Raw genomic sequence first — 14,212 nt, forward strand, 5'->3', positions numbered from 1 at the left:
TATTGAGACAGGAATGAGATGCTGATAGAGAGCGCGGGGGTTGGAGTTCAGTGGAGAGGACCGGCCGGCGGGAACACCCGGACCGGATCACCCCCACCGCCCTGCCCGCTACCGGCCGGAGCACGGAGCGGAGTCAGCGCTCAGCAGTGTTGCCTTAATAACGCCATTATAATTGCTTAAATAGCTTTTTTTTTATTATCAACAATTCAGATATTACAGGTAAATAACCGAGCAGGCGTTAAATTACTCTTCTTTTCATAACGCTAGTTCACATGAAATCGTGAGCGACACACGAGTCCCTGTTGGATGTTGTAGTTTGTGTCATTGTTGTGTTGCTATAATGGAGAGCAAAGATCACACAAAAATAGAGCCAGGAGGCTACTTGGAAGCCATATCTGAAAAGAAATAATATATGATATGTATACATATACAAAAGAGAGTGTCTGTGTGTGTTTATATATATATATATATATATATATATATACACACATACATACATACATGTCTCACCAGGGGAGCATTTTGGACCAATGTTTCCTCTGAGCAAGGAGCAAGGATTTACACCAACATCTAATAATCAACAAAAAAGTCAATTTGTCAACCTAAGAAGTGATTTTTTTTTTTACATGCACATACTCCACCTAACAATTTACACCAGTCACCTTTTCTGTTACAACTATATTGATGTAATGAACAAAAACTTGAATTCAATTTATGAATACACATCGTTTCTGTTCTGAAGTTTATTTATTTATTTACTTTTTTGGGTGATACCAGTGACAGGCGTTTGTTTTGTTCCAGTTTGGACACGTATTAAGGTCAATTGGAGGGCAAAAAAAAGTCAAATCTTAAATAATTAGGGCTGGTGAAAGTAGAATCCAGGCTGATAGTGTCTGTCTTAATTGTTAAAGCAAAACACTCATTTCAAATCAATAATAAAAAAAATAACCACAATAATTCAAGTTTCGTGATACATGTATTTTATATTCTTTATTAAAAGGATGGATCCACTGTACAACCTAAGCAAATGCAACAAAGCAGAGTTTCTGAGGACCTGCTGACCATTAAAGATAAGATAAGATTAGATAAAATAAGATATTCCTTTATTAGTCCCACAGTGGGGAAATTCACTCTTACAGCATCAAGTGGGTAGCACAAGTAGAACATTCAACAGGAGGAGATATAAGAAATATAAAAGCAATATGTACAATTTCAACAAGAGGATGTATGAAATAGGGACAATGTAAACAGGAGAGAATTTAAAAAAGGGGGGGAATATGAAAAGCTAAGCCATTAAGAATGGGTGAAAGATGGAGCGGAGTTACACTTGGCACAAGGTATGTCCAAGTTCACGACTGAACGACAAACTGATCTTCTCTTTCAAGGCATTCTTTTGCTGCACAGATATTAATCAGATTATTCAAATAATATTGCTGTGTTGTTAATCCAGACAAGCCATTGCTGCAGCAGGGCAGCCCAGTGGTTAGACTGTCACTGTGCATACATATCTGTTGTTGAAGTGACCTTGAGCAACACACTGAACCCTGGCTGCTCCTCAGGCGTCACTCCTGCTGACCATGACCTCCTCGGCTTGTGGATACGCAAAGAATTTCTAATTACCCTGTACGTATGGAGTGGCCTAAATACCTGCGTCACACTGTGCACCTTAAAACACATCACGCCTCAGCTTCGGCCTCCAGTCACACCAAACCTGAGTCGAGCTGCTCAGGTTCATCTGGGTGACACATCTGTTGCACACGTTGTTTTCATTTTAAGCATTTTGCGGGCTCCCAAATTTGACTTGTCGGGCCTGTGTATGTAGAAAACCCTCACCTGCGTTCACACTTTGGGTTTTTCTTTCTTTCTCTGAATGCTCAGAGCTTTTAAGAAAACTATTTAGCCTTATTTTTCTCCCTCCAATCATTTTCATTTCTTCGCAGCCATTGCCATTTAATTGCATTCACTAAAAATAACACAAGAATTTGCCATAGATAATAATGGCTCTTTCACTGCATATGTGTGGATACAAAGGTGGGTATTATTGTGCTTTGAATTATCTCGACTTTCAGGTCATTACTTGATTTGATTTGAAGCGGTTTGTGGCTCCCTCCTTCTACGGTATGAATGGTGCTCAGTGCCCAATTGATATGTAGCCTCACTAGCTTTGCCTTATTTTATAGCTCATTTATAAACATAGTACAGTGAATTAAAGGCTGGCTTTAGTTTGCCGATCACGCCCAGTAACATGCTTTTAATAACAAGCAGAATTACACTGTATGCCCCAAATAGGTACAGCTGCTTTAAAAGAATTGCTATGAAAACAGACGGAAAAGCAGCATGATTCGTGCTACAGTGTCAATTTCTGGCTATTTCTTTATCATGATTGGGTTTTTTTTTAAAACTATGACCACAGATCTAAGCAATGAGATACACAATGAACACTCTTTGACAAAATACTGCATATGAACTAATGAATCCTGAGTTTAATCCTCTCATTTGTGTGTTGCATTGACTTGGCTGCATGACTTGTGATGCTACCTATCATTAAGCCAAACCAGAAATACAGGTTTGAGATAATCTGTACAGGCTTAGTAGCTTAGCAGTGTGTCCATTATGCTGTGTTTGTGTAGTTTTCTCTTACTCTCACACAAAGAAAACGGACAACTAAAAGGAATATGATATATTTTTATGCCACTGATATTAAGATGAAAGTAAAAGTATTCAACAATACTCTATCAATCAATAACATCTGAAAGTAACGCCAACATGTGTGCTATTTGTATTGAGTAATGTTTTATTATGAGAACACATTATACCACAATGATTAAATGTTTCAAATACTGAGTTGTTTATTAATCATGTGATTTATTGTGTTATGCACACACAAGACACCAGAATACTGTTGCAGACATTGATGAAATATATGTCACACATGAACATAATACATTCTTCCATATAGCATTACATCGCAAACAAAGATCTTCGCCTTCTGTCCCAGTTTCTACAAATATAATCTGCCCATTAGATAAATATCTCATTCCTAAATATGGTTCTTTTATAATCAAACCCAAAAATATTATTTAGAAAGGAAGGACATTTTACTAAAAGGTGCCACCCTTGAATCATCATGCAATGAACAATAAAGCATGAGATGGATTTCATCTCTGATCTCAACTAAAACACAAAATAAATGAAGCATTTTCTCATCAGGAAGATATTAAATCTGCCTGTTTCTATAGTTTATGGTAAATTACTTGAGCAGAACTGTGAAAGCAGGGATGTTTGACTTTTGGTTAAATTATGCCTCACATACGGATCTACCAATCAATTCTTGCACACACATATAGGATCTTCAGATCTTCAGATCCCACATGTTTTGCTACATAATCATGTTCAGTAAAGTAATAATATAATTTGGTATCATTATCTCAATGCAAACAATACCGTGGACATTACAGATGAGTTGGTTTTGCACTGCCAGTCTCTCTCCTCAGACTCTGTATTCCAGCCCACAGTATCTCCATGAGGATTTGACTGTAGCTTCACTCGGCTCTGGATTACTTTGAAGCAGTAGGTGGTGCATCGTGTAAGTCGGAACAAGTAAGTAAGTCTGAGTTATCAATCCACCTACAAATGATCATGTTCCTGCTACGGAGGCTCATATATGTCTGGCATTAATGACTTGAGAGGATTTTTTCCCCCTCTCCTCGCTTGTCTTTTTATTACACTCTATGGTAAAATTAAAGAGGAGGGAAAAAAACAACGTAAATTGTTCTTGACAAAGACAGCAGAAGGAACATGTTGGGACCCACAGTCTCAGCCTCTAAAAAGCCTCATCAGTTCATGTACATTTGGTTAAAGTTTAAATATAGAGAAATAAACACACATTCTTTGTGTCAGTGCTATTATACAACTAGATCTTATACCCTGACAGAGCCACAGGGTATGAAATAAAACAGCCTTTCTGTCCTTTAGCTTTCCCACTTTTCTCTGTTTGTGTCCCTTTTCCTCCTGCTCATTGACTCTGCCTGCAAGGTGCTTTTAGCGGGCCTTGTGCGGCCGGGTTAGAGATGGATGTGTGGCCCTTGGGAGCCGCAGGCAGAGAGCAACACTGATCATGTCAGACAGGCTGGGGAGGCTGCATAAGATCATCATCACCCAGCAGTGGAGTGAATCGCCGCAGTGGCACTTTCACACAACCTCTGACCTCTGGGGTAACCTCTGAGGTCATGATCAAGGTCAGGGGTCAGCGAGGGCCTCTGTGATCACGGAGCTCGCAGGCCCCTCCTGCCGCTTCCTCCTCTTTCTCTCTCTACGTTCTCTCCGTCATTTTTTTCTTTTTCCTGTCTCCTACCTTTCTCCCTCCCTCATCTTCTATCTGTTTCTCTATCGCTCATATTCTCCTTCACTGGCTGGGACCAATTGAGACATCCCCTCTCCTGGGAGCGCAAAAAGGAAAGCAAGAGAAAATCAATAGGGAAGATGAGTGAAGACCTGGGGGTCCCATCAAAAACTGAATGCTTCTCTCTGTGCCGGTATGATTCACACATGCACAAAAACACATACAGAGACACAGTGGTGTTACCTCTGACAAACAGGAAGGTGGTGGTGAACATGGGATGGGAAAAATGTACAAAACTGAAGGAAAATATGTGTGAAGTCTGCAGAATATGTTGTTTTTCTCGCCTGTAACAATGCTAAAAAGTGCAGTTTCATCTCCTAATCCTTACAAGATGGCTGACATTATCCATTTAAAATGACCTGAGAAGCCCTTGTGGCCGTTTCTCTGTCTGTGTTGCATGCATGCACACATGTGGCCAGTTGCTGCAGAGATGCTTGAACAGGGAAAGATGAAGCGCTGATCCCTCCGATGGAGGTCTGCAACAGCTAAAGTCATTTTCTAGCCAGCCAAAAAATGAAGCATACATAAATGCCAAGCTTTGTGTATCACCCTGGCTGTAATTTGAGCTGAACAAAATGTCACCATATCACCAATCAGTGCAACCTTAATTATAGCACATTTCCAGCAACATTGGCATGCTTTGTGCTGCCTAAAAGGGATTAAAATAAACAAGACTGAACTGAAAGAAGACAAACAAAACTCATTCCTATGTGTCATTTCCTGACCTCAGCCACCTCTGCTATTTCTGAGGAAAGACATACATGTGTTTTTTAATGTTGAGCCTCACTATCTATCCATAACTTATGAGTTTGCTGCGCTGCTTCTTCCCAATGCAAGATAACCCTGGGCAGGACATTAAATGATCGGCTGAAAATAGAACTGTTCAGATGAAAGGGAGGATAAATAATGCAGAAAGAATACAAAACCTCTTGTGGGGATAACTAGTCACACACATGCACGCACACAAACACACAAAGAGATTTTTTTTGGTCTTTTTTTTTTTTTTTTTGCTCCATGGTGAAGAAAAGTGAATGGATGTAACAGGAAGGAGGAGGACCCAGTGGAGACACACATGCTTCTTGCTTCATCTCCTCCCACTCCTCCTTGTCTGCCATTTTTTTCCGCTCACATTCAGACTTCATGACATACTCCGTGTCTGTGGGGAGGAATAATGTTGTCCCAGTCATGGCGTGTTCTTCCTGCCCACCAGAGATCAGACAAACACACAGTGCAAGATTTCCAACCCTGCCGCCTCATCATTTTTTCATTAGTTTTGATCAGAATGTGCTCACATAGCGACGACCCGGACAGTTGATCTTTTTATGCAGGGAGGAGCAATGTGTCACCACCTGAGGGCTTGTGTTGTTTTTTACTCCTGTGTTTGTTTAGGTTAGATCACCAAATTAAAACTGTGAGTCATTTATTAAGACTTCTGGTTAGAGGGTGTTGCAATGCTGGGTCATATCTAATAAATAAAACATCCAAGACAAACCTTTTCAAAGCCTCGCTGCCGCCTGCCTAATTTCCATCTGAAATGTTTATTCATTGGCCAAATTAAACATGCATGTTTTGAGAAAAATCCCAATGTCAGTACAGTACACAGGCTGCACAAGGCACCTCACAGTGCAGCTTTGTGCTTGTGTGGAGAGACACCTAGTGGGGAATTACTTGTGTAGCATTTATATAGGGACAGAGGTTTGAAGGTCCTCTTAATAGGGTTTATTATCTTGACAAGCACAATAGATTTCATTAGTCAATACATGGGATCTGAGAGATTATTTGCTAATAAATTGAATATGAGTTTAATGGCCAGAACTCTACATTAGGCTTCAGTTTGGGTGGTTTTTCCAAACCCCACAGGCCCCACACGATTTGACCTCTGGCCTCCATCCTATAATAATAACATTGCGTAATTCACAAGTGGAAAAAAAATGGGTCTTGTTCTTTTAAAAATGACCCCTGCTTACTCCATCAGCAGAACAGCGCCTGAGCCAAGGTGTTTACCCAACCCAAAAGTGCCTGGGAGGCCGACCAGCAGTCAGCAGGCCTCACAAAAGCCCCATTCACCAGTAACAGGAGCCCAGACCAATGCTGCCACGTCAAAATGTTTGAGCATCCAGCTCTGGTGCAAGTGTTTGTTGCCCTGTTTGGACCGAGAAGACCAAGAAGGCAGACAGTTGTGGCGGACAGGTGGCACGGGAAGATAATGCAGGAGGAAGCTTGTGGACTGGTGCAAACTCCATTGTCAAATAATCTGACCTCACGTCATCCGCGCTCCTTATCTCACCTGAAACTACAACGACATTTAAAGTAGGGCAATAAGGTGTGCCAGCAGGCTGCAATGAGCACATGTGCTGTGACCTCTCTGCTTTCCCTGAGACTGGTTTAATGTGAGGACAAACGGAGGAATCTGATCCTGTACGAAGTTGCTGAACTTTGAGGGAAACTGCAGGGTGAAAGGCGTCGATGGGAGTTTGGTCTAACTGGAGACCAGCGGGCCGCTCCACAGCCACAGCACCCAGAGCAGACCGGCGCTCAGGACTGTCCCAGCGGGAGAAATGTTGTGTATTTTGCCTCAGATGGACCTGCTCCTCTGTGAGCGGGGCCACCGTCGTGTTTTTGTTAATCCTGGGAGTCTGCCTCCTCTACCTACCGGACCCCTTCACGCTGGAGCAGTTCGTCTCCGAGGAGGACCGCGCGGTGACGCTCCTGATCTGGACGCACCCCTTTGGTCGGTACCACAAACTTCCGGACTGCTCTGAGCTGTATCAGATCAGCGGATGCACGCTCACAGACGACGTGCGCGCGTACCCGCAGGCTGACGCTGTGATCATCCACCACCGGGAGGTTGCCACCGGCTTCTCTGACCTGCCACCGGAACCGAGACCCCGTGCGCAAAAGTGGATATGGATGAACTACGAGTCCCCCGCGCACTCATCCAGACTGTGGCGTTTGGAGGGTGTGTTCAACCTCACAATGAGCTACCGGACAGATTCTGATATTTTCCTGCCCTACGGGTATCTGGTCCCGCGTGAGAGCAGAACCAAGAGTGTCCCAAACAGCTCTGCGCACCCGCTCCGTGTACCCTCGCGCACGCACCTCCTCCGGCCAAGTTTCGTGGCCTGGGTCATCAGCAACTGGTCAGAGTCCCATGCGCGCGTGGCCCTCTACTACCAGCTCCGCAGGTACATCCAGGTGGATGTATTTGGGCGCGCAGGCCAACCGTTACCGGAGGACAGCGGCGGCGGCAGCGTGGTGCGCCTGGTGGGACGGTACCAGTTCTACCTGGCGCTGGAGAACTCGCAGCACACCGACTACATCACGGAGAAGCTGTGGAATGCGGTGCGGGCCGGTGCCGTCCCGGTGGTCCTGGGCCCATCCAGGCAGAACTATGAACGCTTCCTGCCCCCCGAGGCCTTCATCCATGTGGACGACTTCCCCACAGTGCGAGGGCTGGCCCGGTACCTGCTCATGCTGAGGCGCAACCCGGCCCGGCTGAGGCGGCACCTGGACTGGAGAGGGAGCTACAGCGTGCACCAGCCCTCCTTCTGGAGCGAGCACTACTGCACGGCCTGCAGGGCGGTCAGGAGGACCAGAGGCAGGACCGATGTGGTCAAGGACTTGACAGGCTGGTTTCACTCGTGAAAACAGCAGCAACACCTGCAGCAGGTGACTGAACCGATGGCAGAGCTGCGAGATTATCTGTAACCTCATGACCATCAGATCTCAATGTTTACAACAGAAATATCATCAACCATGATTGTTTGGGAGACTTAATCTATTTTAATTACATTTGTATGACTTAAACTATGTGATTTTCTATGAGTGAGTCTGTTCCTCTACTGTTTACGTCCTCAGAGTGTTACTGTTTTTACTAAAGATTCAGATGGACTCTCATCTTATCATCATCATCATCATCTCATGGTGTTTTTGCCACATTGTATTACAAATTCTGATTTATAATCGCTGTAGAGTCAAGTGAAGTTGGTTTTATTTCTACTGTATGACCCCAAATCACACATTTAACTCACCCACATAGGGGGTATCTATGTGACACCCACATAGGGTGCTATGACATGCTTGAAAAGCACATAATTATTCTTATTCTTTGCTCTTTCACATTGTTAAATGCGTTCTCAGGTAGGCACTGGTTTCAGCTACTTACATTATAATATAAAGAAAATCAGCTTGACAATTCACTTGAAATGATCCATTGCAATAAACAATGTATCTCGGCCAACATTTGTTGTTGTCAAATCCTCCCTTTCAACTGTAGCACCATGCAGCATTAGCTTGTGTGGCGCCCACAACAAAATTCACAGACAAACAACAGAGGTGGTAGAACGTTAACTGTGGCATATTATATATCTAATGCAAGTTTCACATCTATGCAAGGTGACTTTTACACAGCACTGAAATGGAAATCAAGGCTTGGAAGGTAGCCATCAGAGATAAAAAGAAAACATGTTCATGAGTTAAGGGTCAAGGACATGACGTGAATGTAATCAGAGGGAAATAGAGGGAACATGTACACCTGCCTGTTTACGTGTCTCTTCCACACGTACCTGAGGGATAAGCATTAAATCATGTTAATCACAGCACCCCTGGATCTGATCTACTATTAGTTTAACACCATACATGGTTAAAGCTTGTGTCAAAGCATGCAACGCTTCCCAAAAATAACATTCGGGGCCTTTGCTTTATGTCTGCACATGAATGATTGCAGCACTATTCCCACTCAGGGGCCTAACTAAATGACCTTGAAGGTGTTGTTAGACCCCAAATCTTGTCTTGGTTTTAATGCTCAACTAATAATTTAATTTAATGCTAGTGTATTCACATAGCACCTTTCATGCAGCTCAGAGGGCTTCACATACCACAATTACAAAAATAAAACAATAAAATCTTCAAAAACAATACATGCAAATCAATAAAATAAACCACTAGAAGATTAAAAATAACATGAAAACCAGTGATCAGAATTTAAAAACTAAACAATGCTATTCATACCTCCAGCACGACTGGTTAGAGACCACTCACATCCTCTAGTGTCTCGTTAAGTTTACACCGCCATGCTCATTTTGCTGATGTTTTTACTATCCTTTATATATTACAGTGCAGTGTGGTGCATAGTGCAGAGCAATAAGGCAGAACCTGAGAAGAGGAAGGAGGAGGTGAACATGTGTGGCTGTTTTCAAAAAAAGCTTCTAGAGTCACGTGACGGTAATCAGAAGCCGTGATGTGGATCATTTAAATTTACACCTCTTCGTTAGTGCCCTGGCACAGAATTAACACTTTACACTGTCAAATGAGACATTTCCTGCAGGCACAGGGGCAGCGAATACTGTTGCTCCCTATAATGAGCTGATGCCTCCACAGCTGTTGGAACCACTGACGTCTATCAGCAATAATGCTTTCAGACGGCCAGAACAGCCGGACGCCTCATCCCTGTCATAATCCCTTTCATGCGCAAAAGGGAATTATTAGCATTTCGAGTTACTGTGAGTAAAATCATATTCACTCTTTACGCTTTCAAATATAGATCCAGTACATGTCCTGAAGCTTGTTTGGCATGTCTTCATTCAAGGTGTCCTCCAAATGGCACGTCATACCTTTGCACTGGGGGAAGCATGTACAGCAAAGCCTCTGTTGTCTGGACAAAACAGATGCTGGACAGTCGACCCAGTAGTATATAAAGGAAGGACACTCCTCTTATTGTTTCTTTTAAGAGCTTATCTGATGACAAAGAAGACTGCAAGAAGATCCACACAATGGTAAGAGGCTTTACAGGATATCAAGCATGTTTATTGCTCTCACTATCTTGTTACTATTGTGCTACTTAACAAGTCTCTCATCTTGTATTGCTTGCAATTTTAATGCAATTACTGGTTAGCCATGCAAGAGTAATTGATGCTGAAAATCATGTAGTATCTGATCAGGAAGTGCATCTTGCAAATCAAGAAAAAAAACAGAAATATAATCAGCTCCAGGACTGAAAAAAAGGTTAATCTGCAAAGTTGTTGAGGTCACATTCTGCTGAGTGACAAACCATGGACCTCCTCTCTCATCAGACATGTCTTCTCTGTTACAGGCACACAAAAGGGCCAAGACGAAAGCAGGCAGGAGGCTCCAGCATTGTCGGCATGTTTGAGCAGAGCCAGATCCAGGAGTTCAAAGAGGCTAGAGGACAGTCAGTGTGTGTGTGTTTGTGCAGTACGTGTGTGCTCATTTAGGACACCGTCTCTCTCCTCTTGCCATGTGGAGCTGTGCTGCCTCCTCCGGTAACCCATGCAAATGTCTCATGCTTGCAGGCTTTCACAATCATGGACCGGAACAGAGACGGTTTCATTGATAAGAGCGACCAGAGGGACACATTTGCTGCCCGGGGTGACTGTTTATCAGCCATTAGTCTTAGAGGGACGGATTTGGTGAGCAGAATGAGGATTTCCACATAACATGCTTTATTTCAGAATATCAGTTGTATTTTTCTATATCTCACATTTACTTGTTATCTATGTTTATTGTAATATGAGAAGAAGTATGAAGGGTTTAATGGCAGGTCACAATGAGCTTGATGAAATGATGAAGTGTGATGAGTGTTCAGGACCCCTAAACTTCACTTTTGTTTGGAGAAAAAGTCAGAGGCCAGTCAGCACAGGGGTTGGAATGATTGTGTCTGCATTTTTTAGTCTTTATTTTTCCAAAAATATGTGATTTTAATTAGATTTCTGTTTTTGAGAATATATAATCACTATGTTGATAACAAAGTCACATGTATGTAAGAATGGATAATAATCATAGATTCAAATTATCTAATGATAGTAGTTGGATTTCTGCTATTGCTTTCTCATATACTGCACAACAATTGTAACTTAGTTGTACCTGGGAACATTAATCTAAAAATTAAATTCAAATATTTATTTTTAGTTTGGTCTGTGTTATTGTTTTATGTGAACTTGATTGCTGAAATCATCCCTTGATTGAAAGAATTGACGAGTAAAAACACAACAAAAGACACAAGCAGTCAGATATTGTCTTAGAGTGGGCAACATCATTTTCTGTAGTCAGCATCAAAATATTGACTCTTAGCATTTGCCACAAAAACAAGCCAGTAATAACACATAACGTATCATGTGAAAGTGCAGTGTGCATCATGTCTGCACAGATAAACAGTTGTTACTCGGAGCTTTACCTGTGTTTTGTCAGGAACTGACCCACAGGAGACGATTCTCAACGCCTTCAAGGTCTTTGACCCAGAAGGAACAGGAGTCCTCAGGGGGGAGGAGTGAGTGTGTGATTTTATCTGCACTGTTCTGCACAGACGCTGCAGAAATGACTCTGTGGCTTCCACTCATAGGAATTCATCCCTCAGATAACTGTGAGTTAGTTATTAAAGCACAAAAAAACGTAAATCATTAACAAAGTTCCATCATACACATAATACGTATCTTGCTCAGTGAAATACAGATCACAGTTAATTCAAAGTCAAAGAGATGGAAACAGTAATTCTTTTCCCCCCGTTCCTCTCCTGCAGGCTGAAATATCACCTCGTGTCACAGGCTGACAAGTTTACAGAGGATGAGGTGAGTTGTTGCTTGGCAACAAGGTGAAATATTGGATATATCAATATGAGATATGTGATTCAAAGGTACGGGCAGCGGCGATGTCGCTGAGCAAGTTGAAGGTGAGCGTAGATGAATATCCAGAATCTGAGCCAAATTAATTAGATTTAAACCCCTTAACTACCAGCTATGGCTTATTACAAAGATCCTTCTCAGCTCTCTTCCAGACCCCGTCTTCACCAACAGTGCCATTCATAACCTACATGGCCCCTGGCTAGAGACACAGTAATCTCATTTGTACAGCAACAGATGTTTCTCTTAAAAATATCCGTTGACTGGGGAGTGTAAAGGCTGCCTCTCATTCTCTCAAGGGATCAAAGAGACCAGTCTAATCGCTATGAAATCTGTCACGTTTCTACTGGTTTGAGGAGACATATTGACTTACAGTAGGCTTACTATGTTGTGAAACGTAAACGCTCTCCTTGTCCGTCCCTCTCACACAGTCTACACATATTTCATGAGGAAGCTTTCATGTTCTGTGCATCAAAAGGCCGCAGAAAGGGGGAGGGGGGGCAGGAAAATGCATATGAAACAACAAAACCTCTAGACAAATAAACAGCGCAGTGTTCCCATGGCAGCGCGGTGCAGTAATCTGACGGCTGGTTTCCCATGGCTGTGTCTCACTGCCCCATAGACCTCCACTCTGTCTCACTGATGGCTCCTGTGATTGCAATCATCCATCTTACTGTCAAAGGCAAAAAAAAAAGGGGCAAGAAAGGGGAAATCACACACACCATCTCTCTCTCGCTCCCTTGTGTCCAGCAAACAAGCCACCCCACTGTGAGCAGAGCCAACACATGGACCACAGGCCCTCTGCATTGGGTGTGTGCATGCTTCTGTGTGTGTGTGTGTGTGTGCCCATGCTTATATGATCTACAGAGAGAGAACATGTGTGGGTGTGCATCTTTGGTTGTCTGTGCCTGCCCATTATGCTGCATGATCAGTCACTGGAGTGTACACGGGGGAGCGGTGGACATGTCTGATCTTGCAGCTGATCAAAAACACCAGAGACTTGTTCCCTTGTGGCCTTGCAAGCGGGCCTCATATCAACATGTCTCTGTTCAGTAGACAGGAAAAACAAGAGGAGAGAAACAGACAGAGGAGGAGGAGGGGAGGGGTGCATCAGGAGGAAGACAGAAACGGGCAGGAGAAAGCACAGATGAAAGGGTGCATAAAGAGGCCAGAGTGGAATATATGACAGTGATATAACCGCACTTATCTCCACGTTCTGATGACTTAACTGAATGGCAAAAGCCAGCTCTGTATTTGTTTGTAGCTGTAACAGCACGTGTGATCCTTTTCTTGCACACCTGACAGCTAAAAAAGTGGAATGCACCTTTTACCTGTTTGCTTACAGGTAAATCAAATGTTTACAAACTTCCCTACGGATGTCGCTGGTAACCTTGACTACAAGAACTTGTGTTATGTGATCACCCACGGCGAGAGCAAAGAGCAGAGAGTAAAAACAAGACAAGGAACAAAAGGATGAAAAGAGGAGGAAGAACTAGAATAGCAGTGAAGCTGTAAAGTTGTGGTGTACAGCATGTGTAAATATAATTATGTGCAATAAAGTGGCGACTCCACCAGATGAGTCCCTTTGTTGTTGTGACTTTAATCTTACTTCAATAATCAACTCAGATGAATAACTGCCGAGCGTCATGTCTCGCAAATTAAACAACAAAGCACACCTGAACATTGTTTAGTATAAAAGATAATGAAACATGCACAAGACACAACAAAACAGCGGTATTCAAAAGATAGGCCTACATCAGTAGACTCAACCCTCTGTAACATATTAGAAATGATCAGAGACTGAACAACAGATACAGACTACAGATTCATTTTCTGCTAATAACAGTTGAAAGAAAGTTTGACATTTTGAAACATATGCTCACACTCTGTCTTGAGTTATATGAGGACATATACAGTACGACTACCGCTCGTTAGCTTTACTTAGCGCAAGGACTACAAATGGGGTAACTGCTAGCATGGCTCGAAAACTGAGGCTGAGGCTGAGGTATAGTACAGATGGTTACATGTCCGACTATTTCTTGGCTGGGACGAACAGGAAAACCCCCTTTATACTGACTTGTTAGTCTTTACAAATTTTTTCTAATTACTTCAAATTATTACTAAACTTCAAGTCACACCAGATAGCAATCCTAATCCTAATTTTGGTCTGAATGTT

At 42.8% G+C, this 14,212-nt stretch overlaps 1 protein-coding gene and 1 pseudogene across 1 annotated transcript; both read left to right on the forward strand.

Moving 5' to 3' along the window:
• The first annotated feature begins 6,723 nt into the window (after positions 1-6,723).
• On the forward strand, positions 6,724-8,377 carry LOC139200242 (alpha-(1,3)-fucosyltransferase 4-like). The gene has a single exon (XM_070829495.1). The coding sequence runs from the start codon at positions 6,869-6,871 to the stop codon at positions 8,045-8,047; it is 1,179 nt and encodes a 392-aa protein (XP_070685596.1). The 5' UTR covers positions 6,724-6,868; the 3' UTR covers positions 8,048-8,377.
• Positions 8,378-10,452: 2,075 nt separating this feature from the next.
• On the forward strand, positions 10,453-13,521 carry LOC139200147 (myosin regulatory light chain 2B, cardiac muscle isoform-like; annotated as a pseudogene).
• The last annotated feature ends 691 nt before the right edge of the window (positions 13,522-14,212 follow it).

This window comes from Pempheris klunzingeri, chromosome 4 (assembly GCF_042242105.1).
Source record: "Pempheris klunzingeri isolate RE-2024b chromosome 4, fPemKlu1.hap1, whole genome shotgun sequence".
In the NCBI taxonomy this organism is placed as follows: Eukaryota; Metazoa; Chordata; class Actinopteri; order Acropomatiformes; family Pempheridae; genus Pempheris; species Pempheris klunzingeri.